The 26,747-nt window shown below is 43.5% G+C and overlaps 1 protein-coding gene across 1 annotated transcript in view; it reads right to left on the minus strand.

The window, feature by feature from the left end:
- The window catches only part of LOC134345051 (deleted in malignant brain tumors 1 protein-like), an 82,430-nt gene that overhangs the window by 20,811 nt on the left and 34,872 nt on the right, over positions 1-26,747 (minus strand). Inside the window, exons 6-10 of the mRNA XM_063045184.1 lie at positions 17,184-17,504; positions 13,908-14,222; positions 9,445-9,759; positions 3,980-4,291; positions 2,337-2,651 (exon numbers count right to left, since the gene is read on the minus strand). Of these exons, the coding sequence (XP_062901254.1) occupies positions 2,337-2,651; positions 3,980-4,291; positions 9,445-9,759; positions 13,908-14,222; positions 17,184-17,504 (1,578 nt within the window). The remainder of the gene's footprint in view (positions 1-2,336; positions 2,652-3,979; positions 4,292-9,444; positions 9,760-13,907; positions 14,223-17,183; positions 17,505-26,747) is intronic.

A 26,747-nucleotide genomic window follows, 5' to 3' on the forward strand; every position in this document is an offset into this window, starting at 1 on the left:
GCCTTCTGCGAAGTCTCTCCTCCAGCCTCGTCCTGCCTGCCTGCCAAGCCTCCTCCTTGCCGGGTTCTGTGGTCCGAGCCAGAGGCAAGATCCAGCTACTGGGTCCTTCTCCAGTCTCTGGCTCGGCGTCCAAGGCCGGGCTCCTAGCTCTCATGTCCAGTCCTGTTCCAGGTTCCTGGTTTCCCTGTCCATTTCCCTGCAATCGCCCTGTATCCTAGTCCTGTCCCTAGTACTTCAGTGTCTGTCTCTTGCAATTGACTCCGTCCCAGCCACCAACTTATGACAGCTAAAGGCCAGGGAGCGGAGGTCACTGTCCCCCAGATACTCACCCACTGAGAGATCTGTGACCTGACCCGGTTCGTTACTTAATACTAGATCTAGTATGGCATTCCCGCAAGTCGGCCTGTCAACACACTGTGACAGGAATCCGTCCTGGACATACTTAACAAACTCTGCCCCGTCTAAATCATTGGAACTAATCAGGTGTCAATCAATATTAGGGAAGTTAAAGTCACCCATGATAACAACTCTGTTATTTTTGCACCTTTCCAAAATCTGCCTTCCAAACTACTCCCTTGTATCTCTCCTGCTACCAGGGGGCATATAGAATTGAATTCATCCATTACCATTTTAATACGGTCCTTTTGACATTCATTTTGTATCTTCCGTTATAATTTGTAGGACACGTCCTTACTGCTGTTCACCGGTCTGTGTACAAATCCCATCAGTGCATTTTTACTTTTGCAGTTCCTTAGCTTTATCCACAATGATTGAACACCTTCCGACTCGATGTCACCTCTTTCCATGATTTGATTTCATTTTCATCCAACAGAGTTATGCCGCCCCCTCTGCCTTCCTGCTTGCCCTTTCGATGCAATGTGTATCGTTGGACATTATCTTCCAAGCTATAATCGTCTTTCAGCCATGATTTAGTGATACCTAAAACATCCTACCTGCCAATCTGCACTTGTGCTGCAAGTTCATCTATCTTATTCTGTGTACTGTGTGCATTCAAATACTGTATCTTTAGTGCTGTATTCACCCTTTTTCGATTTTGTCCACCATTAACGTTGCAACTCATCCTAATGACTTCAATTTTGCCCGATCAACAGCCTCAGCCTCTCCCGACTACCTATTGCCTCTATTTAAAAGCCAGTGACCACTTCGCCCGCACTATTATCGGCCTTTCTCCGATACGTCTTGTATTGAAATACATGCAGCTCAAGACATTGTCACACCATGCTCAGCCTTTTCATTCCTAACTTTGTTTGAGGTCACACCAACATATGCCTCCACAAACTCTCCACTAACTATTCTGGCATTGTGGCTCCCATCCACCGACAGCTCTACTTCCAATCACACGCAGGATCAACAAACCTTTCTTCCAGGGTATTAGTCCCCCTCTAGTTCAGGTGCAAGCTATTCCTTCTGTACATTCCTTATCTTCCCAGAACCCAATGATCCGGAAATCCTATGTCCCCCTGTTACACAAACTCCTTGGCCGCGTATTAAATTGCATGGCATTCCTAGTTCTGCCCTTACCTGCACTTGACACGAGTAGCATCCTGAGATCACAACGCGGGAGGATCCGCCCTTTAATTTAGCACCAATCTCTCTGTCATCCATTTTCAAAATGTCGTCACTCATGCTACGCACGTCATCGGAATCTACGTCGACCACCTCCTCTGGCAGTTCACCTTCTCACTAAATACTGCTGATATATCTCAGATCGTGGCACCTGGGAGGGAACATGCCATCCGGAATCTTGTTCTCGCCCACAGTACCTCCTGATTGCTGCCCTGACGAATCCACTGTCACCACAGCGTGCGTCTGCTCCCCACTTCGCTCCTGAGTCACAGGGCCAGACTCAGTGGCAGTAACCAGAGACGCATATAACTTGATCTGTAGAGTTCTATATATAAAAAAAAATTCCAACCACCCATACGTGCCGATGAAACCTTGCCCGGAAACCTCGATTGGAAACCAACAAAAGCAAGTGAGAGGGAGAGGGACATCGCTCAAACGCTGACAGACGATGTCGAACATACCGTTCTCGGCTTCTTTGGAGAGAGGATAGATCAGTATCGTTTCCCTTTAGAGTACCACAGGAATCAAAACCGAATTTAAAATATATAGTACTATTTTCGATTTATTTCTAGTTAATTCATTGAACATTTGTGGGTTTTGTGGTAGTGTTGGTGGACTTTCAATGAGAAATGATGACAATTTTATCGATTACCATTACGAAATATTCTTACACGGGTATATCAAAGATAGACTTCATCAGAGTGAGAGAAAAACATTCTTATGTCTGCATGCCTTAAGAAACTCCTCACCTGAACAGATAACTCCAGCATCTTCTTTGTGAACACAATCGTTCTCGCCCCAAGGTCTCGCCGGACATTGCCACAAGGCCGAATTATTCGCTGAACACTTGAGGTTGTCCAACCAGATTGGACCTGAGCCTTGGTCAAACCAACTGGAATTCGTGATATTAACAGCATGTCCACAATTCAGTTCGTTGCAGACAACATGTGCATCTATTAAATCCCAAGCATCATCGCACACGGTGCCCCAGATTCCGTCATAATAAACTTCTACCCTTCCGGCACAACGGCTTGCACTATTCACCAGCCTTACGGGAACATTATCTGCAGCACGAAATATTATTAATTAAATGAGTTGACTTTCTGGAAACAACTTGACTAAAGCTTGTAAACAAGCAGGCTGAACGGATAATTGTCAAGTGTAACTTCATTACTCTGCTTAATATAAATTCGCAAAACATTGGCCATTTATAAGAAAGGAGAGGGATGCGTTATGGGTGCTTGCAATCTTTAAGCTCAAGGTCAAATTAAAGATTGTTTAATTTTGTTTCCAGCACACAATTGAATAGGAGAACGTAATATTTTTCCTCCGGTTTCGATGCAGCGGGAAAAAAAAAAGCCCAATTAGATAAATAACCCAAAAATTAACCTACGTAATAAATATAAAACAATGTTTATAATGTGATACAATGCACAGGACTGCCTGTACAGAAGGTCACTCTGGTGACTGGAGTTTTTGATTAGTCTGACTGTTTGGGAAAAGTAACTGTTTTTGTGTCTGGTTTGCCTGCCGTGGATACTACGTAGCCTCTTCCTGAATGGGATTGGAGCAAACAGTCTATGAGCAACCACGTTTTGAAAATTGTTCCTTGAAGAACTGAGGATATTAGCGATGGATTACAGATTGTTCACATCCATTCAACATTTTTCTGCACTTTCTGAAAGTGCAATCTTTCTTAATTTCTTCCAGTCTGTAATTCAATTTTTCGCAGACTTGATCTGACAGGAGTGCGTAACATACATATATATATGTGTGTGTGTGTGTGTGTGTGTGTGTGTGTGTGTGTGTGTGTGTGTGCAGCTGTGATTACCACTGCCCTTAGAATGTGATTGTAAACTTGAATTAGAACAGTTTGGGGCTCTTACTGTGGCGATGGCCAACCGTATCAATATCTCAACATGTACATGTAAGTAAAGATAACTGTAAATTGTGATATACATAAGAGGTTCTGCAGATGTTGCAAATGAAGACTTACACACGCAAATTGCTGGTGGAACTTAGCAGGTTAGGAATCATCTTTCCAGGAATGCAGAGTGGTCGTTTTGGGCCAAGACCCTTCACCACGACAGAATTGTGGAAAGGCTAACAGTAACAGTATTAGGTGGATATTTGCCTTCCATATGTAAGTGGAAACAGGGAAACTAGAAGGCTAAAGTTGTGATAGATTATCCTTTGTTATCATAACTTGGTGCGGAAGTCGTGTCTTTTAAATTTAATTGAATTGTTCGTTAGGTAAAAATGATCACAATTGTAGTTTGATCCAGAAGACCACAGCAAATGAGATCCATTTGAATGGCATATTAGCACAGAGAATACACACTCTATCACTGCACAGGAGTACATACTTTATGAAGGAACAGAATGTTCTTACCAGAACAAAAGACACCAACATCACCACTGAGAAGTAAATGCTCCGCTTGTGTGTAAGTGCAGTTCCAGAGGTAGGATTCACTTCCAGTACAATTGACGTTGCTCATTATCACAGGTCCTTTCCCAATTCCATACTTCCGGTGGTTGTAAACATTTACTGCGGAGCCGCACTTCAGCTGCCTGCATACCACATCTGCGTCTTTGAAATCCCACAAATCGTCAGTCACTTTGCCCCAGACACCGCTGTGATAAACCTCCACTCGGCCATCGCATCGGCCCTCTCCAGCAGCCAGCCGCAAATGCCAGTGATCCGCTGAAAAATATAATTGGTTATCGATGTCCTTCGACATTCAGCATCAGCATATTGTAAACAACAGTTACACATCCACATGTGTCCAAGCTGGTTAAAAATAATTAAGTTAGACTCTTTTGTAAATATGCTATGCGACTGTTACTGGGAAGAAACAGAATAAAATGCTTACGCTCCACCATACTTTAAGAACATGACCTAACCGTGGTGGACAGAGGACACCTGGCAGACTCAAGGAATGTGATGATTCAGATCATCTTGGAGGGAAGGTTGGCCGGAGGTTCGTGAACCTCAGATGTGAATGTTATCAGAAATATGCACCATCATAGCAAGTTAGGTTACTTTGCTCCGTCCCTCAGAAAATAACTTCTGAAGACAAAGCTGGATTTTAATATCATGTGCTGTAGTCTTTCTACAATAACTTCATCCGTCGAGGATAACCTGCTGCTGATGTTACTTGATTGGGTGAATAGCTCATCTGTCATTTTAGGCTCATATGCTCAACAGAGATGTTTACGAAGTTTAAACCCTGCAGCTTAGCCGAAAACTCATTGAAATAGTATAGGTATGCATGGGCTTCAATTATTTAAATTATTTTATGCATTATCTTGAAATTATTGTTAATTAGCGGCCGAAAATTTAAGTTTGTATATGAACCAATGTGGATTATAGATAATTAGTATTCAATAATTATGTTCTCAGGAAGTTTCAGCACTGAAAGTTCTTCATTTATTATTATATGTAGTTACTTAACGTTAATATAATATTTACTTGAGCTACATTCTTATTTATATATTTCTTTATTTTTATGTATTTTATTTTGTCAGGTTAACATAGATTGCATTAATCCATTAGTTAATAGTGAATAACTGGTTATCAATATTTGTAAGTCATGGATGAACCACCAAGATATTCGTTTTTTTATGATAAAAGCACATCAGCAGGTGCACTCTTAATCATTGCTGCAGATTGGTTAGTGAATTTCCGTATTGTTTCCATGGCGCAGCGTCTTTGTTGTAGTGAATACACAGTCACAGTGTCATAATAACTTTAAAGCCGTGTCAGGTGAGAATACTACAGAGATTTGTTCAGAGATGTGTTGTAAGCTCCATCCTTGTAAATATATAAAACCAAGAAAATGGAGAGGGATTGCTGGGAATTTGCATGTTTCACAATTAGAAACTCGTTTGAGTTATTCCAAATGGCAGAGTTGCACACTGCTATATCTGTTTCCGTGACTATTTTATGTAATGTAACAGTGATGATAGGATATTTTCTGACCAATACAGAAATAAACTAGCCCTCATGATTTCGGATTGTAGATTAAAATCTTTCAATTGCCCGTCACTTTAAGTCGCTTTTAAATTGTTTGTAAAACATATGATGCAAAGACAATTTAGCATGGTAATTCTACGTTGTACAAATCGATTGGCCTTGGTTGCAGCTTACATAGCAAGTCGATTCCAGAGCACGACTGTTATATAGAGCTATAATTACGGATTTTTTTTTAAATTTCCATTGCCTTGCAAGTTGCAGACGAGTTGTATTTATTCCCATGCACAACCAGAAGCTGTTTCCACAATCAAGAGGCCATTTTGAATTACATTCCTCGGCTATTTCTGATAACTTCATGCCACGAACTCAGCTCCTCTGGCTCTTCAGATGCTCAGTACGTCTGATGACAATTTCAATATTCACTGATGTTTAAAAACAGCCAACATGAACTAACAAAAGAGCTAGGGGCAGACCCCTAATGTCGCCATGCATGCCCGCTCCAGCCCAGCATTCCCACAACGCTGGGCAGAACCACTGAAGCAGCAACAGCAAAAGCAACAAAACAATAGCAAAGCACCTTCGCTTCTTACGTTCAGACTACACTCTGCCGCGCAGGGAGAATTCACCATGATTTCTGTAAAGATAGATCTTGCCTGACAAACCTGTTAGAGTTATTCGAGGAAGGAACAATCAGGGTGGACAAAGGTGCGGAAGTAAGTGCCTTCTAATTGGATTTCCAGAAGGCCTTTGATAAGGTGCCATAAACAACATTGTCATATCTAATCTGTTCAGGTCTTTTAGCATTCAGATTTTTTTTCTATGAGATCCCCGCCACAATTCTCCCGAACTCCAAGGAATACAGCCTAATTTCCTCATAAGGTAACCCTTTCATTCCTGGAATCATTTTCGTGAATCTTCTCTGAACGCTCTTCAATGTCAGTACTTCATTTCTAAAATAAGGAGAACAAAACTGCACACAATACTCCAAGTGTTACGACTGCCTTACTGAGCCTCAACATCACATCGTTCCTCTTATATTCTGTACCTCTAGAAATGAATGGCAATATTGCCTTCTCCTTCTTCACCACCAGCTCAACCTGGAGGTTAACCTTTAGGGTATCCTGCACAAGGACTCCCAAGTCCCTCTACATCACTGCATTTTGAATGCTCTCCCCATCTAAATCATAGTCTGTCCGTTTATTTCTTCCACCAAAGTGCATGACCATACACTTTCCAAACATTGCATTTGATTTGACACTTCTTTGCCCGTTCCCCTAAACTATCTACGTCTCTCTGGTGGCTCTCTGTTTCCTCAACACTACACGATCCCCCAACTATCTTTGTATCATCGGCAAAATTAGCCGCAAATGCATTAATTCCATAGTCCAAATCTTGTACATACATCGTAAAAAGTACCGGTTACAAAATGCTCCACCCATGTTTGTAACTTCCCTGTAATTCCATGGACTCTTATCTTGCTAAGCAGCCTCATGTGTGGGACATTGTCAAAGGCCTTCTGAAAGTCGAAGTACACCACATCTACTGCATTTCCTTTGCCTATCCTGCGTGTAATCTCAAAAAAAATGTCAGTAGATTAGCCAGGCAGGATTTTCCTTTCAGAAAACCATGCTGGTTTTGGCCTATTTGGTAATCTGGTTTTAGGTACTCCGTAATCTCATCCCCAACAATCGATTCTAACAACTTCCCAACCACTGATGTCAGGCTAACAGATCTAGAATTTCTTTTATGTTGCTCCCCACCCTTCTTAAATAGCGGAGTAACCTTTGTAATTTTCCAGTTATACGGTACAATGCCAGTCTCTATCAACTAGGTATTCATTTAGCTAGCTGAATTCGTTGTATTAATTGTCACATAGCCAAGCACATTCATTTCTTAATGTCTGACAACGTTCGGACTATTCAAGTGGTGTTTAATATTGTGTCTTTCCGAAGATTAATGTAGATTTTACTGTGTAGTCCTAATTGTTTAATATCATTGTGGAGTGCGTTTGGGATGATAATAGTTGCAGATATTACTAGCGGAGCAATGTAATTCCATTAAATCGACAAATTTCTGGTGATTTTAAATAACTGATTTCTGTATGTCATGTGTGTTTGGAAAGGCTATACCTATTGATCTTGTTTGTTTATCTGTACTATCATATCTTGATGGTGATTATGAATTGTCCTATCTGTAATAACGGATCTGCCGTGATATAAATTTTGGGAAGCTGACTGTAAAACTAGATCAAGATTGTATTTATAATAAGGTCTGACATATTTCATCAGTTCGTATTTTAAAGCAAGAATTTGGTGGAAGATATTTGCCACTTGATTGTGCCTGTGCAAGTAATCAGATTGAGTTACACTTCTGCATGATCTTGTAATGTGTTGGATTGTTTCTGGTTTCACTTGGCATGTTCTGCATTTATCATATTTAATTTGTTGTTCTTTTATTATGGATTATTGATAATACTTTTGGATTAACCTGTCTTGCCAGAAGCAAACCTCTGTTTCTGGAAAATTTTCTTTATTCCTTGTTCCTGTTCTATTGTGTTTCAATTTCCTGTTTTTAGTCAGCACTTTTCATAGATAATTGATTATTATTATGATTATTATCCTTCTTTAAAAATCTGCTGAAGCTTGTAATCCCCGCGGCACGGTCGTAGCCAGCCAGCTCAATTGACAATTACGAGGCACTTTCGGACTATTCTTGTGGTGTTAAGTGTTGTGGTTTTTTGAAGATTCACATAAGTAATACTGTGCAGCCATAACGGTTTTATGCTATTGTGTAGTGACAACAGTTGTTATTACAATGTGTATCTTATCATGTTCCAAAGTCTTCCAATTGCCTCTTTTAATTCAGCAAATTTCTGGTGCTTTTCACTTACTGATTGCTTTAAGATTTCTTTGTTTATATTTGTGTTCTTCCTTGTTTATCCTGTTCCATTATATCTGGACGGTAATTTTATATTGTCCTATCTGTAATTAGTGACCGATTATAATATAATTTGTGGTGTCCTGACTCTAAAAATAGATCACTGTTATTTTTTTTTACTGAGGTGAGATTACATTTATGAATTTGTGTTTTAAAACAAGATTCTGATGAATGATGTTTGCCACTTGACTATCCCTGTATAAGTAATCAAATTGTGTTAAACTGCAACAGGATCCTCTAATGCGTTGGATTGTTTCTGGTTTTGCCCAGCATTTTCTACATTTATCACCTTTAATTTGTTGTTCTTCAGCTGTGTATTTCTGATATTTTTTTGTGTTAACCACCTGGTCCTGTATTTGCACAAGGAACCCCTCTGTTTCAGAGAGGAGGTCTACAGCTCTGAGTCAGGCGTGGAACGCTTCTTTGTCGACACCTGGTCTCTCAGATTGTGGGGATGTCTTCCCTACAGGGTCCTGCTCTAGCGTCGGTTAACGTTTTCATTTTCCTGGGCTGTGGTATCATTTAAGTTTAGTGGTGTATATTTCTTTTCGCCATTGCAAATGCTTGCCTGGAGAGCTGATAACAGAAATTCTGCAGATGCTGTAAATTCAAGCAACATACATCAAATTTGCTGGTGAACGCAGCAGGCCAGGCAGCATCTCTAGGAAGAGGTGCAGTCGACGTTTCAGGCCAACACCTTTCGTCAGGACTAACTGAAGGACGAGTTAGTAAGAGATTTGAAAGTTGGAGTGGGAGGAGGAGATCCAAAATGGGAGGGATGGAGCCAAGAGCTGGACAGGTGATTGGCAAAAGGGATACGAGATGATCATGGGACAGGACGTCCGGGAATAAAGACGGGGGGGGGGGGAGGGAATTATTATTAATACTTTCGAACTATTATTATTATGATAAGCGTGGCCGATTCTTATTGTCAAATCACCTACCGGAACAGATAACGCCGGCGTCATTTTGGTGTGTACAGGGTTGGTCTCCCCATGATGAAATGCGACAGTCATTCAAACGCATTTCATTACCGCGACATTCAGTGACGTCCTTCCAAATCGAGCCATTTCCCTCACCAAAGAATGCTCCCGCTTTCGCTGATAAAACTGGTCCACAATGGAGATGATTGCAGACGACAGAGGCATCCTTTAAATCCCAGAAAACATCGCAGACCGTTCCCCATGTTTCGCCGCGTAATACTTCCACTCTCCCCGAACAATTGTCCCTGCCGCCAGTTAACCGCAGTCCCTTTTGTCCTTTTGATCAAAAACATCAGGGGAAAGATGCTTACAATTCTCTGGCTAAAAAAATTCCTCCTCATCGCCTTTCGAAAGGCACGCCCCTCTCAGTCACCACACCTCCCCTCCCACCCGCTTGGTAGATAGTTCCCTGGTCTATACTGTGCGGTTCATCTTGAGAAATTCCAGAACCGTGTGTAATTGGAGGGATCTGTGACGCCTCAGGAGCTGCGCCTAGGGTGCACTATCACAACTGGAGACTCGGCAAAGCAGCAGATTCGACAATTACGTTCGTGAATATGCACATGATAGCTAGTTATTATTTATTATTGCGGTATTTAACTGTTTTCCTTTCGTTGTTGTAGCGTGTGTGGGGACTTGAACAAAGTACAGCAACACTACACTGCCTGATTGCATTCGGCCTTGACTGAGAGAGTGGACAATCGAATGGGCTGCCTTTGAAGACGAGTGGCATTCGTTTTATATTTAAATATTCGCTTTCACATGGTATTGGCATATAGTTCTCCGTTTGAGAGTTCCAGTTAACGGCCCTGTTTTTCCCAGCGTTCTCAGATCCGTCGACCTGCTTGTAAACAGCTTCGGTCTTAGCATTCTGCTGCCCGTACGATTGATGAGGATAAAATTAACCGGGTGAAGAAGAGAGCCCACCTGGATTAACGAGAGTTGAGTGTCTTTGCGTCCTGAATGTAGGACAGTTTCTTGTGATCTGCACAGATCAAGAATGACGCTCTTCCCCCTCCAACTAATGCCGCCATTCCCCCCCCCCCCCCAAGGCCTCACCGACAGTTAAATTGTCGCGATTCGCAATATCGTCGTTACTATCGGCAGGAGTCAAGCGACAGGAAGAAAAGCACAGGAGTGTAGCCGGCTATCCGTTACAAAGCCGACATCGACCATGCATGGCAGTGATGTGTCAGGGTGGTGCGGCACAGCAGCTGCTGTGAAACTTCGCTTCAGCTCCGAAAATGCTTGGTCGAGACCGTCTGTCGAATGGAATCCTGCCAAGTTCTTTCTGGTGAGGATATTTACGGGAGCCGAAATTCCCGATGTTTTAGAGTAAAAGTTCGCAAGCCCTATGAAGTGCCGTAACTGTTTGACCGTGGATGGTTTGAGCTACCTTGTACCTGCTTGAACATTACTACCCTCCACTTGAACACTAAATGGGGTAAGACATAGCCCCAATACGCATTTCTCGTGTTTAGAGTACAGGTTATTTTTGAGGAGCCGTCTGTGAACCCTCCAGGAATGCTGGACGTGTTCCTGATGAGAACGGAAATAGATAAGGGTGTAGACTAAATACAGAAAAGCAAACTGTTTCAGCATGTCTTTGAGCACATCGTGAATTGAGGCCTGGAAAACAGCGGGGGCGTTGGCCAGATCAAAAGGCAGCAAAAGGTACTCATAGTGGCCATGAGAGTTGTTGAAAGCTGTCTTCCACCCATCTCTTCCTCTCACATGGACCAGATTACAAGCATGGAGTGGATCAATTTCGGAAATCATAGTACTCTGTTGAGAAGTTCGAATGTAGACACCAGCGGAAGAGGGTAGTTACTCTTCACAGTGATGTTATTCAAGGGCCAATAATCGATGTTGGGACGGAACGTGCTCCTGCCGGAGATGATGATGTACCAATCAACCCCATAGCCGTTGCCTCATTGAAGCACTCCTCCATACCACCGTTTCAGGACGAGAGAGAGGGAAAAGTGCCGGTCCTGCGGAGGGTTAGTGCCAGGTAGGAGGTTGAAGGTGAAGTCGTCTGTCTGGTATGAAGCAGGGAGATGCTTTTACTGAAGACCTCAAGAAGATTCGTATATTCAGCCAGAATCAGAGGCAGGTCCATATCCTAGGGCACAGGACACGATTTAGGTGGAGCTGGATACAGACTGGTAGACAACCACGCCGGTCTCCACTCTGAGTGATTTAACAGACCAATTATTCCGTGGGTTACGTCGGGATATCCAGGGATTTCCAAGCACAATTAGCAGTTCAAGCGAATCGACCAGATAGAAGGAGAATTCTTCACTATGGTTGTATTCGAGCACAACTTTGACAGGTTCGGTGGAAAGTTGGATCTGGCCAGTGCTCTGAGATCGCCCACCCATGGTCTTTCTCTCAGTTCCTGAGTTGGGAATTCCCATCTTTGAGCTACAGAGATGTCCATGACATTCCCGGCTGCAACAAAGTCGATAAATGACGTAGTTTCATTGGCTCGAGACCCCCACGACCAGGAAGCTGCGAACATAACACAATTAGGGGAAACTGATTGCAGGGAGAAGCGACTCAACAGAGTTTCCTCATTGCTGACGTGCATCCTTTTACCGGACCTTTGGGAAATGCCGCCGGGAATTGTTCTGTATCACCACAATAGAGACCTGAAGCAGTCCTGTGCCACTCTCAGTTCGCCTGAAACATGCATATGCGCCCCACTCCCATTGACTTTCCGTGGACTGGGTGCTGGGTGATCAGGGAGAGAGAAAGGATAGACGGCGATTAGGTGGTATGTGGCATGCTTGAGATATTCTTACTCTGCGCCAAAGTTTCCCGGTCTTCAACGAGAAAAGCCACATTAATTAGATCATCCAGACAATCTTGCTCTTCAAGACAGCGACTGAACGATTCCTCGTTCAGTCCATCGGGAAGGCATTGAGGAGAGATTATGCTTTCCATCCCGGATCGACTGCAAATGTGCGGAATTTGACTGCTGAGGCCCTCCCCATGCCTCGCCTTGCCGCATCTCCTGAAGTTAGTGGACAGGCTTACCAGGTAATGAAAGGGCAGTAATCCTCCTTAACTCTGCAACGAAATGCCGGAACGACTGGGCTGCAGTGTATCTTTGTTCCCGTAAGGCGTTGAACTGCTTGAGTGTAGGAGCACCTAGGAGATTGACCACGTACGTCTATTTCTGTGCATCATGACCAAAATGTACAGGCAGGTCTTGGGATATCAGCTCGCATTTCGCTAATGAAATTCCGGCAGCCACCGAGATCCCCCGGTGATGGAATACTGGGTTCTTTTACAGTCGAGTGATTCCGTGGTGGTCGGAAAGCAGGAGGCATTTCTGAACCAGGCCGAATGTGGGAGCAGTAGTGTCAGAGGTTGTCGGGCAGCAGGAAACGAGAACCTGCTAGATGCTGGGAGAGGTACTGGGGCGGCCTGAGGCTGCTGAATTGCTTTGGCAAGAACGCTAATTGCTGTCAGCTGAAGCTGGCTGTCCGCAGTGACCTCGGTGACGGTGTTTGTAAGAGCAAAAATTGCAGGCACATCATTCCGATTGTTTGCGTTGAGTTACTAAACAATTACTGCGAGGGATGATTGCTGTTTCTCTGAGACTGGACTTGTCGGCACGAGTCTATCTGTCTCATTGCTGCAGTACAGATTGCATCATTTAGAACAGATTCAATTCCCTGTAGCTATTCTCCTACCTGACCAATGAATCACAGGGCCAAGATCAACTGCTCTCCCTCTCCTGTGTCTGTCTTGTGTGTGCTTCGAGATTTATTGTCACTGCATTCAGATATGGCCCAAGTGCGGAGAGAGAGAGACACTGAAGCAGGTTGATAATTCATGTATTTTAATGCGAATAGTGTTTAAAGGGAAAAGAGAACAACAAACGCGAGGCCAAACAGGGCAGTTATATAAATCTCTCAGACTAGATGCCAACACCGCGGCTAAAAGGAAATATCTAAATTCAAAACGAATACCGGAGGTCTTCTGCGTCAGTCGACTCGATAGACCACTTTCTCAGGCATGGTCGAGTGCAAGCAGACTAGTAACGTTGTTTTGCTTAGCTCAAGACTCGGCAAGCGCTACAAGAAGTGAATTAAGTACTGTGCCGCAGGAATGAAATAATGACTACCTGATACGTGCATATCAACGAGCACAGTTGCCGAATTCTATTGCAACATTTTTTTCTCTATTTGCTGTGAATACACGCAAGAAAATTAATCTTAGTGTCTTCAAAAATAAATTTACCTTTGAACTTTGAAATCCAGTATTCTGATATACCCTTTGTCCTCTGATATTTACTTCTCTGTTGAAGAGTTAGCATTTACCAACCAAATCATCAGGACTAATGCACTGTTTAATCCTGCAGTCAGTTCTCTCCGCTATGTAAATCCAGCTGTATAAACTACTGAAACACTCACCTGAACAAATGACGCTCACAGCACTTCCACCCGAACAGTTGTGTCCATTTCTTGGTGTGGTTGCGCAATCCCAGATAATGGTCTCATTGCCTTGGCATTCATAGGAATCCTGCCACATGGGACCACTGCCCTCTCCAAAGTATGCCCCTCCTAATACTGATATCACTTCCCCACATTTCAATGATCTACACACCACGCCTGCGTCCTGTAAATCCCAATTCGAATCGCACACGGTGCCCCACGTCTCTCCATGCTGTATCTCCAATCTTCCAGAGCATTCGTCGTATCCATCAATCAGTCTGGGCTTTCTATGTCCTGCGGTATATTAGATGAAAATAAAACTCCAGATTTAAAGGATAATACACAGATTAAAGCATGACAATAACTAAATTCATTAGGCGTTTGGGGAGACTTAGTATGTCACTAAAGACTCTCACATATTTCTACAGATGTACCGTGGAGAACATTTTGACTGGTTACAGCAAAGTCTGTTGTGGAGGCTCTGCTGCACAGTATCTGGAAAAACTGCATAATAGTGCAAAGGCGGACAGCACCACCTTTGACTTTCCATCACAGACAGCATCTTCAGCGATGCCTCAAAGAAGCAGAATCTGACATTAATGAAACAAACACTCAGGACCTCTTCGGATTACTACTATGAAACAGGAGATGCAGAAGCCTAAAGAAACACACTCAATATTTTGGGAACAGCTTCTTCTCAAAGTTAGATTTCTGAATGGACGGGGAACCCATGTATACTACCTCGCTCTTTGTAATGTTTTATTTTCGATTTAATTCATTTTTATATTTGTTCTTATTATAATTTGTATACTTTTTATTGTTGTGTATTGCACCAGACTGCTGACGGAAAACAACAACAACAACAAAAAGCATGACATTCCATTTGCCATAAGATCACAGCACCATAAGACAGAGGAGCAGAATTAGGCCAGTTGGTCCATCGAGTCTGCTCCGCAATTCAGTCATGGCGGATCTTTGACAGTGAGATTAACCAGGATCCTGAGATCCTGTGATCATCTGCTGACACAACTAGCGACTCATTTGGAATCTTGCAGCAAAGCCAACAGATCTAACCGTGTTTACTTTGGAAATCATACCACCTGAGACTGTTTCTTGCCCCTACATAGAAGCAGAAGCTGAAATGAGTTGATTTATTACAGAATTTACTTAAGTGCTGATTCAGGGAAACAGGTGACCTTCTTTGCGCCTGAGAGCGTACACTAGCCCATGTTTATTTGTGCAACTACCTATCTAGATGTGTTTGTCACTACAATCACTGGTTTAATCTGTAAGTGTGTTGAAGACTCTGTACTAAACTGAAAAATCTTGCTCAGAAGCCGGAAATCAACGTTGGCATTCATTTCTAAAGGAATAGAGTATAGGAGCAGGGATGTGATGTTGAGACTCTATAAGGTGCTGGTGAGACCTCACTTGGAGTATTGTCGGCAGTTTTGGTCTCCTTATTTAAGAAAGGATGTGCTGACGTTGGAGAGGGTACAGAGAAGATTCACTGGAATGATTCCTGGAATGAGAGGGTTAACATATGAGGAACGTTTGTCAGCTCTTGGACAGTATTCCTTGAAGATTAGAAGATTGAGAGGAGACCTCATAGAAACATTTCGAATGTTGAAAGGCATGGACAGAGTGGATGTGGCAAAGTTGTTTTCCATGATGGGGGAGTCTAGTACGAGAGGACATCACTTAAGGATTGAAGGGCGCCCATTCAGAACAGAAACGCGAAGATTTTTTTTTTTTAGTACGAGGGTGGTGAATCTATGGAATTTTTTGACACGGGCAGCAGTGGAGGCCAAGTCATTGGGTGGATTTAAGGCAGCGATTGATAGGTATCTGACTAACCAGGGTTTCAAAGGTTATGGTGAGAATGCAGGGGAATGGGACTAAATGGGAGAATGGATTAGCACATGATAAAATGGCGCAGCAGACTCGATGGGCCGAATGACCGACTTCTGCTCCTTTGTCTTATGGTCTTATGGTCTTCTCATGTTTAAACTGACTGATAACGTTGATGTCTGCAACATTCAAATCAGCCGACTCTGATCTTTACAAGCAATCGAGAAACGGCCTCCGGAGGTGTCTCATGGATACCAAAGAGCCTATAGTCAACTCGACAAACCACAAGTGTCATTCCAGCCGTCAGTCGTGGCAGGGCTTGCATTCTATACCGGACTATGAAACGAGGTCTGGCAGCATTACTGGCAACAACATCCTTGTCCAAAGAGGTTAACGCATTCTTTACACTTTGAAAACGGGGAAGGATTGGTATGCCACCACGCACCCCGCGGCCTGAATTGTAGCTGAATGCATAGTCATCGTTGCAGATCTAAGACCTGTCGTCCGGAGGATGATAGCACGGATGACATATGGGCCGAATATTCTCCCAGACCGTGAATTTAACTCCTGTGCAGATCAGCAGCTCGGCGGATTTCCAAATATTTTCCTACCTCCGTGTTTCGGTCCTCTTTAAGCGACGCAGTGTAAAAGGTATACATTTTGTATGCATCGCGGTTTATAAGGCAACGGGTTTGACGGTAACAAGTATTGTCTCTGATAATTGCTAAACATATACAGTCAGCCTCTTCTTACTTGCTGTATATGTCCTCACAACTGTTGTCAAAATAGTAATTTGGCGAAATTTTGTTATAATTTTTCACAGAGTTCACACATTAAATATTGCGTTTACACATAAGTGCGTTATTTATATTACAAAATGTTCCTCAATAGCAGCTGGGGTTTGCTTCGGGTGCTCCGATTTCCTACCATAGTCCAAAGACGGACTAGCCAACTAATTGATTAATTTCAAATTGTAAACTATTCTGTGATTAGGCTTGGGCTAAATACGTCGGTTACTGAGCGACCAGGCCCATTGGCCAAAAGTGCGCTGTAACGCTAAATAAGCAAATAAATACATGCCCACCCCCTTCTTTATATTTACTACTTGATAAATCCAGTTGGTACCTGGAACTTTGCTTCTGCATTCAGATTAAATATCTACCTTTTCTCTGCTTCATTTTTCGATATTTTTACACTCGATGCTACATTAGAATTTTGTCTAGACATTGAATTGCCTAATCGGTTAGTTGCAATAAAATGGCCACATAAAGATTTCAGCCATCATTCTGATCGGTAGTATGTGTGATAAACTATTAGTTCTTGCCCATTTATGTCCTTCGGTGCTTTTGGTGGCCTGTTGCGTGATCCCAATTTTATGGAGAATACAAAAAAATAGGACTTTACCCGAACAAATAACGCCGGCTGTTTCGCTTTCCTTAGAGCAGTTACTGTGAGCTAAGATTCTCCTCTCACACCTCCATGGGTCGCCCTCTGTACCATTACAATGAAGTTCTGCTTGCAAAACGGGCCATTGTCCATGTCCAAATTGTGAATTCCTTGATGCAGATACGGCGTCACCACAGCCGGCGAAATTGCACACAGTCTGGGCTTCATTCATACCCCAATTACGACCACAGAGGATCACGAAAGAAGGTAACCTGCTGCTTGCCTCCACTCGCCCTGCACAAGGGCTGCCTCCACCTGACAGCATTAAGTGTTGCTCAACTGTAGTATAAAAACAAGAATGCATAGAGTTAGTCCTCCACAGACACTGCGAAATTGAAACATGGCTCAAGGCATTCATAGAAGAAGTTCAGTTCGCTGACAGAAATATATGACCTTTATAAATAACACGTAACAATAAAAGATGAAAAGACGGCAAAACATATGAACAGAATTTACCCATTCGGCAAAACGAGTGGGCTCCTCCAAAACGTGGCTGATCCATGGCCCCTCCCAAATACATTCTCTTGCCTTATCCCGTAATCACAGACACCCTAGCTAACATAAGACCAACAAACTTCTGCTTTAAGTACATATAATTGCATGTTCTCCGCAGTCACCTGTGGCAATCAATTCCACAGATTCATCACACTTCGGCGAAAAATAAATCCTCTTCATCACTGTTCTAAATCGACGTCCCTCTATTCTGGGGTTGTGCCCTCTGGTCCAGGCTCCCTCACGAGAGGAAACATCCTGTACCTATGCACTCTGTATGTGTTTTTCATAATTCAATCGTATTCAATGACATCCTTCTGCATTATTCTAAATTCTAGCGAGTAGAGACCCAGAGCCAACAAGCATTCCTCGTGATTATGTTTGTCAACCTACTCTGGACGCTCTCGAACGTCATCACATTCAACATTAGATTAGTGGCACAAAACTGTTCAAAACCCCTCATGTAAGATCTGGCAGATACTTTATAAAACCTCAGCATTGAAATCTTGTTTCTATAATTTAGCCGTCATGAAATTAATGCCAACATTGCATTTGCCTTCAGAGATCCAAGAAATCAAAAGAGGATGGTATAACTACAGTTCCTCAGAGTGTAATCAGTTCCCAATATCTATGGCTTAGTACTGATTTCCTTAAGATCATAGACATAGGATAATAATTGGCCCCTTTGATCCATCGAGTCTGCACCGCAATTTCATCATGGCTGATCCAATTGCCCTCTCAGTCCTAATCTCGTACCTCCTCCCTGTTTCTCTCTTTGCACAGAGTAATTAGGAATCATCAACCTCTACCTTAAGTAAACCATTTGACCTTGCTTCCACAGCCGCCGTCGCAGCGCATTTCACATACTTACCACTTTCTGGCTAAAATAAAATCTCCTCATGTTCGTTCAAAAAATGACGTTCCTCGAAACCATGGCTGTGTGCTCTGGTCTTACACTTGCCCACCATAGAAAATATACGCTCCACATCCATTGTTTACAGACTTTAAGACTTAATTGTGTCTCCCGTTCTTGTGAATTCCAGCGAGAAAAGGCCCAGAGCTATTGAACGCCCGTCATATGACTGTCCTTTCAAACCGGGATTTATATATATATATATATATATATATGAGAGCCTCCTTTGAACCCTCACCAATGTCACCCTTCCTTAAATATCGGGCCCTGAACTACTCACAATACTCCAAGTGAGACGTCTCCAGTGTCTTATTGTCACGTACCCCAAGACAGGTAAAGAACCAGCAGAACTGAAAAACACTCTGGAGTCCGCTATTGCTATTAACTAATGGTATTTATTAGTAACTACACAATACAGTAAAATAAAATCAGATATACAACACAAGTTAGAAATGATTAGATATGTATAAGTGTGGAAGTATATGAAAACCAAGCTTCTTCAGGACTAGGGGCAAATAGATAGCCGTACGATGATGAGTAAAGTTCAGTGAAGTTCGTGGTATGGAGTTGAGTGGTGATAGAGAGAGAGAGAGGGTTGAGTCTTCAGGTGAGCTCACGCCTTCTTTCTTCCCGTTGTCCTCCCAAATCCTTTAGAAGTTACCGACTGTGACCACCACAAAGGGGACCGTTCTTCTGTGGTGGAATTATCAACCCAGGCAAGAATGGCACACACGAATAACTCCTCATCGTTCACACCCTTTTCACACTGCGAGAGCCACTGATCGATCCGCCTGATCGATCCTCCAACAACCCACCTTTTCTGTGGGCACAACAACGCTAATTCAGTGTCCAAAATAATGTGTCTGTCAGTCTGTTGGCTGACCTTCTATTTATCTCACCGTGGTGAACAGCAGCTGTCCATCAAGTAGCTCCTCCCTTCCCTCTCTCTCTGTAAAATCACAGAAGCTGCCAGTGTCCTTGCAAAGTAGAAACCTGCTGCAGAGAAAGCATAACACCATCTCAAAGCAGTCTTCGCCTCTCTCTCTGTCTTAGTAACAAGGTGCCTGGTGTCGAACAACTCTCTCTCTCTCTCTTTTCAAAAGCACAGTTCATAGGGATAATTCAAGACACGTCACACTTACCAATTCTCAACATTACATCCTTGCTTTAACATAATGGTCCTCTAGAAATGAATGCCAAATCGCATGTGTCTACCTCATCTCGAATCAACCTGTAAATTAACCTTCATCGAATCCCGCGCAGGCACTCCCAAATTCATTTGTGCCTCGGTATCTTTGTACTTCTCTTCATGTTAAAATGAGTCAATCATGTAAATTCTTCTATCAAGGTCCATGATAATACAATTCATTACACCTGCCATTTCTTTACCCTTTCTCTTCATCTGTCTAAGTCCTTCTGCAGCTACTGTACTTCCTAAAAGCTACCTTCTCCTCCACCAGAGAAGGCTCCATTTATCCCAGGTTTTGCCTCTTGCCAATCAGCCACTGTTTTATCCGCGCTGGTATCTTTTCTGTAACGCCATGGGTTAATTAATTGTTAGGCAACCCCATGTGCTACAATTTGTCAAAGCCCTTCTGAAGATTCAAACATCTACTGATCCACTGTGTGTATGACATCGTCCACTGATTCTCCTTTCTCTATCTTGCTTGGCATTTTCTCGAAGAATACCAACAGATTTGCCAGGCAGAGTTTTCTCTGAAGGAGACCATGTTGACTGCAGTCAATTTAATCATGTGCACTCAAGTACATATTGCAGCGGAAATTCAAGCCAACTCGCTGGAACTTTGGAGCATTGTTCTATCCACCACACTACCGTGCTGCTCAAATTAAAATTACTTATTTTAGTTGTCTTCTGTTGGTTCTTAAATGCCAATATTCTTCTAACTTCTCAGTAATTTTGTTTGGTATATTTGCCGTCTATTTGTTTATATATATATATATATATATATGTGTGTGTGTGGCTCTTTTCAGCCACAGTTGTGACAATAAGGAATAATTATATAATTATTACTCTTTGGGATGTACATACCCTGCGTCTTCAGAAGTGTTTCGAGGAATTCCAATCACTGCATCCTTGTCGTCGTTAGTTTTGGCCAGCTCGTCGCTTTTGCCCCATGTGATTACTTTTAATCCTCTGTAATACTGATACAACTGAAATCAGGTTCTCTTTCTCAAATTCCGAGGTGAATTCAGTCACATGATGATCACCACCCCTAAAGGTCCCTTTGCCGTGAGCTGTTTAATAAAATCCGCTTTATTGTGCAACGCCCAGTCCGGGACAAATGCCCCGTCTGTGGCATCAAAAGCGAGCTGCTCTAAAAAGTCGCCTTTTCTAATGGTTGTCTCTAAACGATTCTGCTCCTCCCTAATTTTCCCAAACTACCTGCATTTTAAAATCCCCCATGACTATCGCAATATTGCCCCTTTGATATGCATTTTCTATCTACCGCAGTAATGTGTAGCCCACATCCTGACTACTGTTCAGGGTATTTTTACCGTTGCAATTCCTAAGCTCCACCCGCAACTACTCAACACATTCCAACACTATGCCATCACTTTCTCATGATCTGATTTCTGCTTTGACCAACAGAGCTAAACAAACACCTCTGCCTACCTGCCTGTCGCTTAGATACAAAGTGTACAGTTGACGCTAAGCTCTTTGCTGTGCTCTTCTGTCAGCCAGGATTCAGTGATGCCCACAACGTCATACATGCCAGTCTGTCGCTGTTCTATCTACCTTATTCCACAGAGAACACCCATTAAGATATAACACCCTCAGACCTATATTCATCCTTTTCTCTTTTGTCTGCCATTTAAATTGTAACTCATCCTTTTTTCTGCAATTTGCCCTACGATCAGCCTCTCCTTGCTTGCAGACTCATTATGCACTGTCGGTGTTTGTTACCCAGTTCCCGATCCTCAGCGCTATCACAGGAAACATTAGTTTAAATCCTCCGGAAAAAGACGTGCCTGCAAGGAAGTGGTCCCCTTCTGGTTCAGTCTTAACCGCCCCTTTTGTACAGGTCGTCCGTCCTCAAGAAGAAATCCCAATGATTCATCACTGAGCCTCTGTCGCCTCCACCATTTCCGCAGCCATGCATTCACTTGCGAAATTGTGCTCTTCTTACTTTATTGGAGCGTTTTTACATAGTCACAGTCATAGTCATAGTCACACTTTATTGATCCCGGGGGAAATTGGTTTTCGTTACAGTTGCACCATAAATAATAAATACTAATAGAACCATAAATAGTTAAATAGTAATATGTAAATTATGCCAGTAAATTATGAAATAAGTCCGGGACCAGCCTATTGGTTCAAGGTGTCTGACCCTCCAAGGGAGGAGCTGTTAAGTTTGATGGCCACAGGCAGGAATGACTTCCTATGACGCTCTGTGCTGCATCTCGGTGGAATGAGTCTCTGGCTGAATGTACTCCTGTGTCCAACCAGTACATTATGTAGTGGATGGGAGACATTGACCAAGATGGCATGCAACTTAGACAGCATCCTCTTTTCAGACACCACTGTGAGAGAGTCCAGTTCCATCCCCACAACATCACTGGCCTTACGAATGAGTTTGTTGATTCTGTTGGTGTCTGCTACCCTCAGCCTGTTGCCCCAGCACACAGCAGCAAACATGATAGCATTGGCCACCACAGACTCTTAGAACATCCTCAGCATTGTCCGGCAGTTGTTAAACGATCTCAGTCTCCTCAGGAAATACAGACGGCTCTGACCCTTCTTGTAGACAGCCTCAGTGTTCTTTAACCAGTCCAGCTTATTGTCAATTCGTATCCCCAGGTATTGGTAATCCTCCACCATGTCCACTCTGACCCCCTGGATGGAAACAGGGGTCACCGGTAACTTAGCTCTCCTCAGGTCTACCGCCAGCTCCTTAGTCTTTTTTTACAGTAAGCTGCAGATAATTTTGCTCACACCATGTGACAAAGTTTCCTACCGCAGCCCTGTATTCAGCCTCATCTCCCTTGCTGATGCATCCAACTATGGCAGAGTCATCCGAAAACTTCTGATGATGACGAGACTCTGTGCAGCAGTTCAAGTCCAAGGTGTAAATGTTGAAGAGAAAGGGAGACAAGAAGGTCCGCTGTGGAGCCCCAGTGCTGCTGATCACTCTGTCGGACACACAGTGTTGTAAGCACATGTACTGTGGTCTGCCAGTCAGGTAATCAAGAATCCATGACACCAGGGAAGCATCCACCTGCATCGCTGTCAGCTTCTCCCCCAGCAGAGCAGGGCGGATGGTGTTGAACGCACTGGAGAAGTCAAAAAACATGACCCTCACAGTGCTCTCTGGCTTGTCCAGGATGGCATCATCAACTCCTAGTCGGGGCTGGTAGGCGAACTGGAGGAGATCTAAGTGTGGCCTGACCATAGGCCGGAGCAGCTCCAGAACAAGTCTCTCCAGGGTCTTCATGATGTGGGAGGTCAATGTCACCGGTCTGTAGTCATTGAGGTCGCTAGCGCGCGGCGTCTTCGGCACAGGGACGAGGCAGGACGTCTTCGACGGTATAGAAACCCTCCGGAGCCTTAGGCTCAGGTTGAATACATGGCAAAGTACTCCACATAGCTGAGGGGCAGGGGCTTTGAGCACCCTGGTACTGACACCATCCGGTCCTGCAGCCTTGCTTGGGTTGAGACGTTTCAGCTGTCTTCCCACCCTTTCAGCTGTGAAGCCCACCCTGGTGGTTTCGTATGGGGAAGGGGTATAGTCATGAGAGCAGGGTGGGGGACTGTGAGGAGGTGTAAGAGGGGAGAGTGGATTTTGTGTTGGTTGAGGGCCGACAACAGAAGACTCATGTGTGGGACGGGCAGGGACCACAACGTCAAATCTGTTCACGAACAGTTTATGTTCATTGGCCCTGTCCACACTGCCTTCCGCTCCTCGGTTGCTAGTTTGCCGGAACCCAGTGATGATCCTCATCCCTCTCCAGACCACTCTCATGTTGTTCTGTGGGAGTTTCCACTCAAGTTTCCTCCTGTACCTGTCTTTAGCCTCCCTGATCCTGGCTTTCAGGTTCCTCTGTATTGCCCTCAGCTCCTCCCTATTTTCATCTCTAAACGTCCTCCTTTTAGCGTTCAGGATGTCCTTAATGTCCTTTGTCACCCATGACTTGCTATTTGAATAACATAGGACAGTTCTTGCTGGAACATTGCAGTCCACGCAGAAGCTCATGTAATCAGTGATTCACTCCGTGAGCCCATCAATATCCTCTTCATGTGGCGCACAGCGTGCCTGCCAGTCTGTCACCTCAAAACAACCCTAGAGCGCCAAATAACCCTCCGACGACCATCACGATCATACAAATGATCCTAAACGAGCATTTGTGTCCAGCAATCTAGAAATTACAACTCTGGAAGTACTGTTATTCAGCTTGCTATCAAGCTCCCTAAAATTTCTCCTCTAAACCTTTTCATTGTTTCTATATTTGTTTCATTAAGAAGCAGGACATCCGGTTGTCATCCATACCTTTGAGAACGCCGGAAACCCATCTATGACATCCCAGATCCTGACTCTTGGGAACATCCGAGTGTCTCTATCCAGCCCAAAGAATCTCGTTTATATTCTTCTCTCTCTGGAATCTACCCCCTCCATTGCACTCCTTCTCATCTATCTTCTCTTCTGAGCCACAGCACCACACTCATTGCCAGAGACCCGGTACTGCGGCTGTCTACTCTCAGGTGTTTTCCTGTACAGTATCTAAATTGTTATAGTTATCGTTGAGCGGAATGGTCACAGCGTTACTCTGCACCGGCTGCGCATTTCCCTTCCTGCAACTGAGACTCACCCAGTTAAATGTCTCCTGCTACCTGGGAGCGATAACCTCCCTGTATCTCCCGACAATCACCTCTTCATTCTCCTGTATGAGCCGGTCTTCGATCTGCAGCTCCTGTTCCTCGATACGACCTCAGAGAGCTTCAGCTTGCATCACCTGGTGCAGATGTGTTTATCCGGAAGACTGGAGGTCACCCAGAATTCCCACCTCTAAAACACAGTACAAAACACAGCTCATGTTGCCATTCACAGCTCTGTCCTCAAAGACCAGGAATGAAGAATTAAGAACAAAAATTGAAACTTGTCAGATACCTTACCTCGCCTGAGCCGATGTCGAGAATGCCGGTGAGCTGAAGACACTCTAAGTATTGCCACACTTACAACAATGACCGATCCAATTCTGCTTGCGATTTTTATTAGTAACTTCAGGAAATATACTTAAGACAAGGTTCGGTAGATTTTTCATAGGAGAGGAATTAAGGGTTGTGATGAAAAGACAGGCAGTTAGAGAAGAAACCAGGGCCAGATCAGCGATGATCTTGCTGTAGGGCAGTGTAGGCTCGATGACACAGACGGCCTAATGCTGCTTCTATTTCTTATGTTCTTATCCGTTCGCCCTTTCGAATGATTACCACTGAGCGATTAGCCGCAGTCCAACTCCGGAAAAGCTGTTGCAAAGTTTCACCATTTTAATCTTGAGTGTGGACCTGGTTTAAATGATAACTCTGTTCTCCTATTATCACTTAGCAATTAGTGCCAGTCGAACTTCCAAAAACCTGCACCAAGTACTGCCTTAGTAATCTTGATTTTCGGAGATCAGTGGTCCTCAGTCGTCACTACCCCCCCCCCTCCCCACCCCCGCCACCGCCCCAGGCCTCTGTTGTTTCTGAATAGGAACCGGCTTTTGGGATCTATGTGCCCAACTATTCAGCATGTACAGGAGATGCGACAGATGGTAAGCTACCTCAGGTCGGCAGTGCATGTTATTTCAATGTGTGCGACCCTCAGCAAACTAGACGCCAAATGAAATGCTGCTTCGTCATTAAACAGAGAAACATGCAAGCGCCGCAGGTCATGAACTACCAGACTTCTTTTTCGCTTCTGCATCAGTTCATATTTTCAAAAAGTTGTGAATTTCAATATATATGAAAACTAAACTTTTATCAATTTTATTTGATCCATAAGACATTCTAGCAAAATTCGTCCATACAGCCTAAAATGGCTCCTCCGTGCCATTATAGCTCATTTATCATCTCTCTCTACCCCATTCCTGAACATTCACCCCATAACCTAACTAATCAAGATCCAATCAACCACATTGTGCCATTAGGTTTAAATATCCCCAAGGACGTATATGGCGATGAGTTTCATAAATTCACCAACCCCAACTGGAAAACATTTCTGTTCTGAAGAAAAGTCATTGCATTTTAAGGCTGTGTCCTCTGGTCCTAGAGTCGCCCAATTACTACGGATGCTTCTCAAATCCATTTGTTAAAGTTGAATTTAAATAGATTGAATTTTGATAATAAAAGCCTTAACCATTTTTTATATTCTTAATGGATTGCATGCGATCGTTGTCAGCATTTGCTTGTGGATCCATAGAAAAAGCGATTTCTTATCACAACTGCGACATAATTGCACTGGCTTATGCAACTTGGGATTGAAAAGGGGATGGAGGATAAACCAGGAGTCAGAGGATGATTTGTTTGACCTTATCTGACCAATCGCTCTACTTCGTTGGATTGCCTACTTTCGCCAACATCCTGCTGCAACACTGCAAGAATTCCCGCAGTATCCAGACCTTCATTCTAACGCCATCGGTGCCCCAGAACAGTTCGAGTATCGCATTACTTTGGGGAGTGGACAGACGAGGCACCCGGTCAGCGAAATCGAGCAGTTCGATTGTAGATGGCTCCACTTTTAAAATGGCATTTTCTTCAAATGCGGCGTTTTAATCGCTTCAGTGAAATTTGCGGAAGCAATAAGATGAATCACGGACTAACAGGCGGAAGATAAAATATTAGAGAAACACGATCCCCATTGAAGAAACAAAAACATCACCAATACATATTGCTATTGTAAAACATAGAAATGGAACATACTGTTGAAAATCTGCAGCGCATTACAGACCGTTCGGCCCATGGTGTTGTGCCGACCATGTAACCTGCTCTAGAAGCAGCCTAGAGTTCTACTACCACAAAGTCCTTTTTTTAAAATGTCCAGCTACTCATCTAATGTTTCTTGAAAAAAAACACTATTGTATCTATCTCTACCGCTGTTCCTGGCAGTGCATTCCACGCACCC

This window comes from Mobula hypostoma, chromosome 4, assembly GCF_963921235.1.
Source record: "Mobula hypostoma chromosome 4, sMobHyp1.1, whole genome shotgun sequence".
Lineage (NCBI taxonomy): Eukaryota > Metazoa > Chordata > Chondrichthyes > Myliobatiformes > Myliobatidae > Mobula > Mobula hypostoma.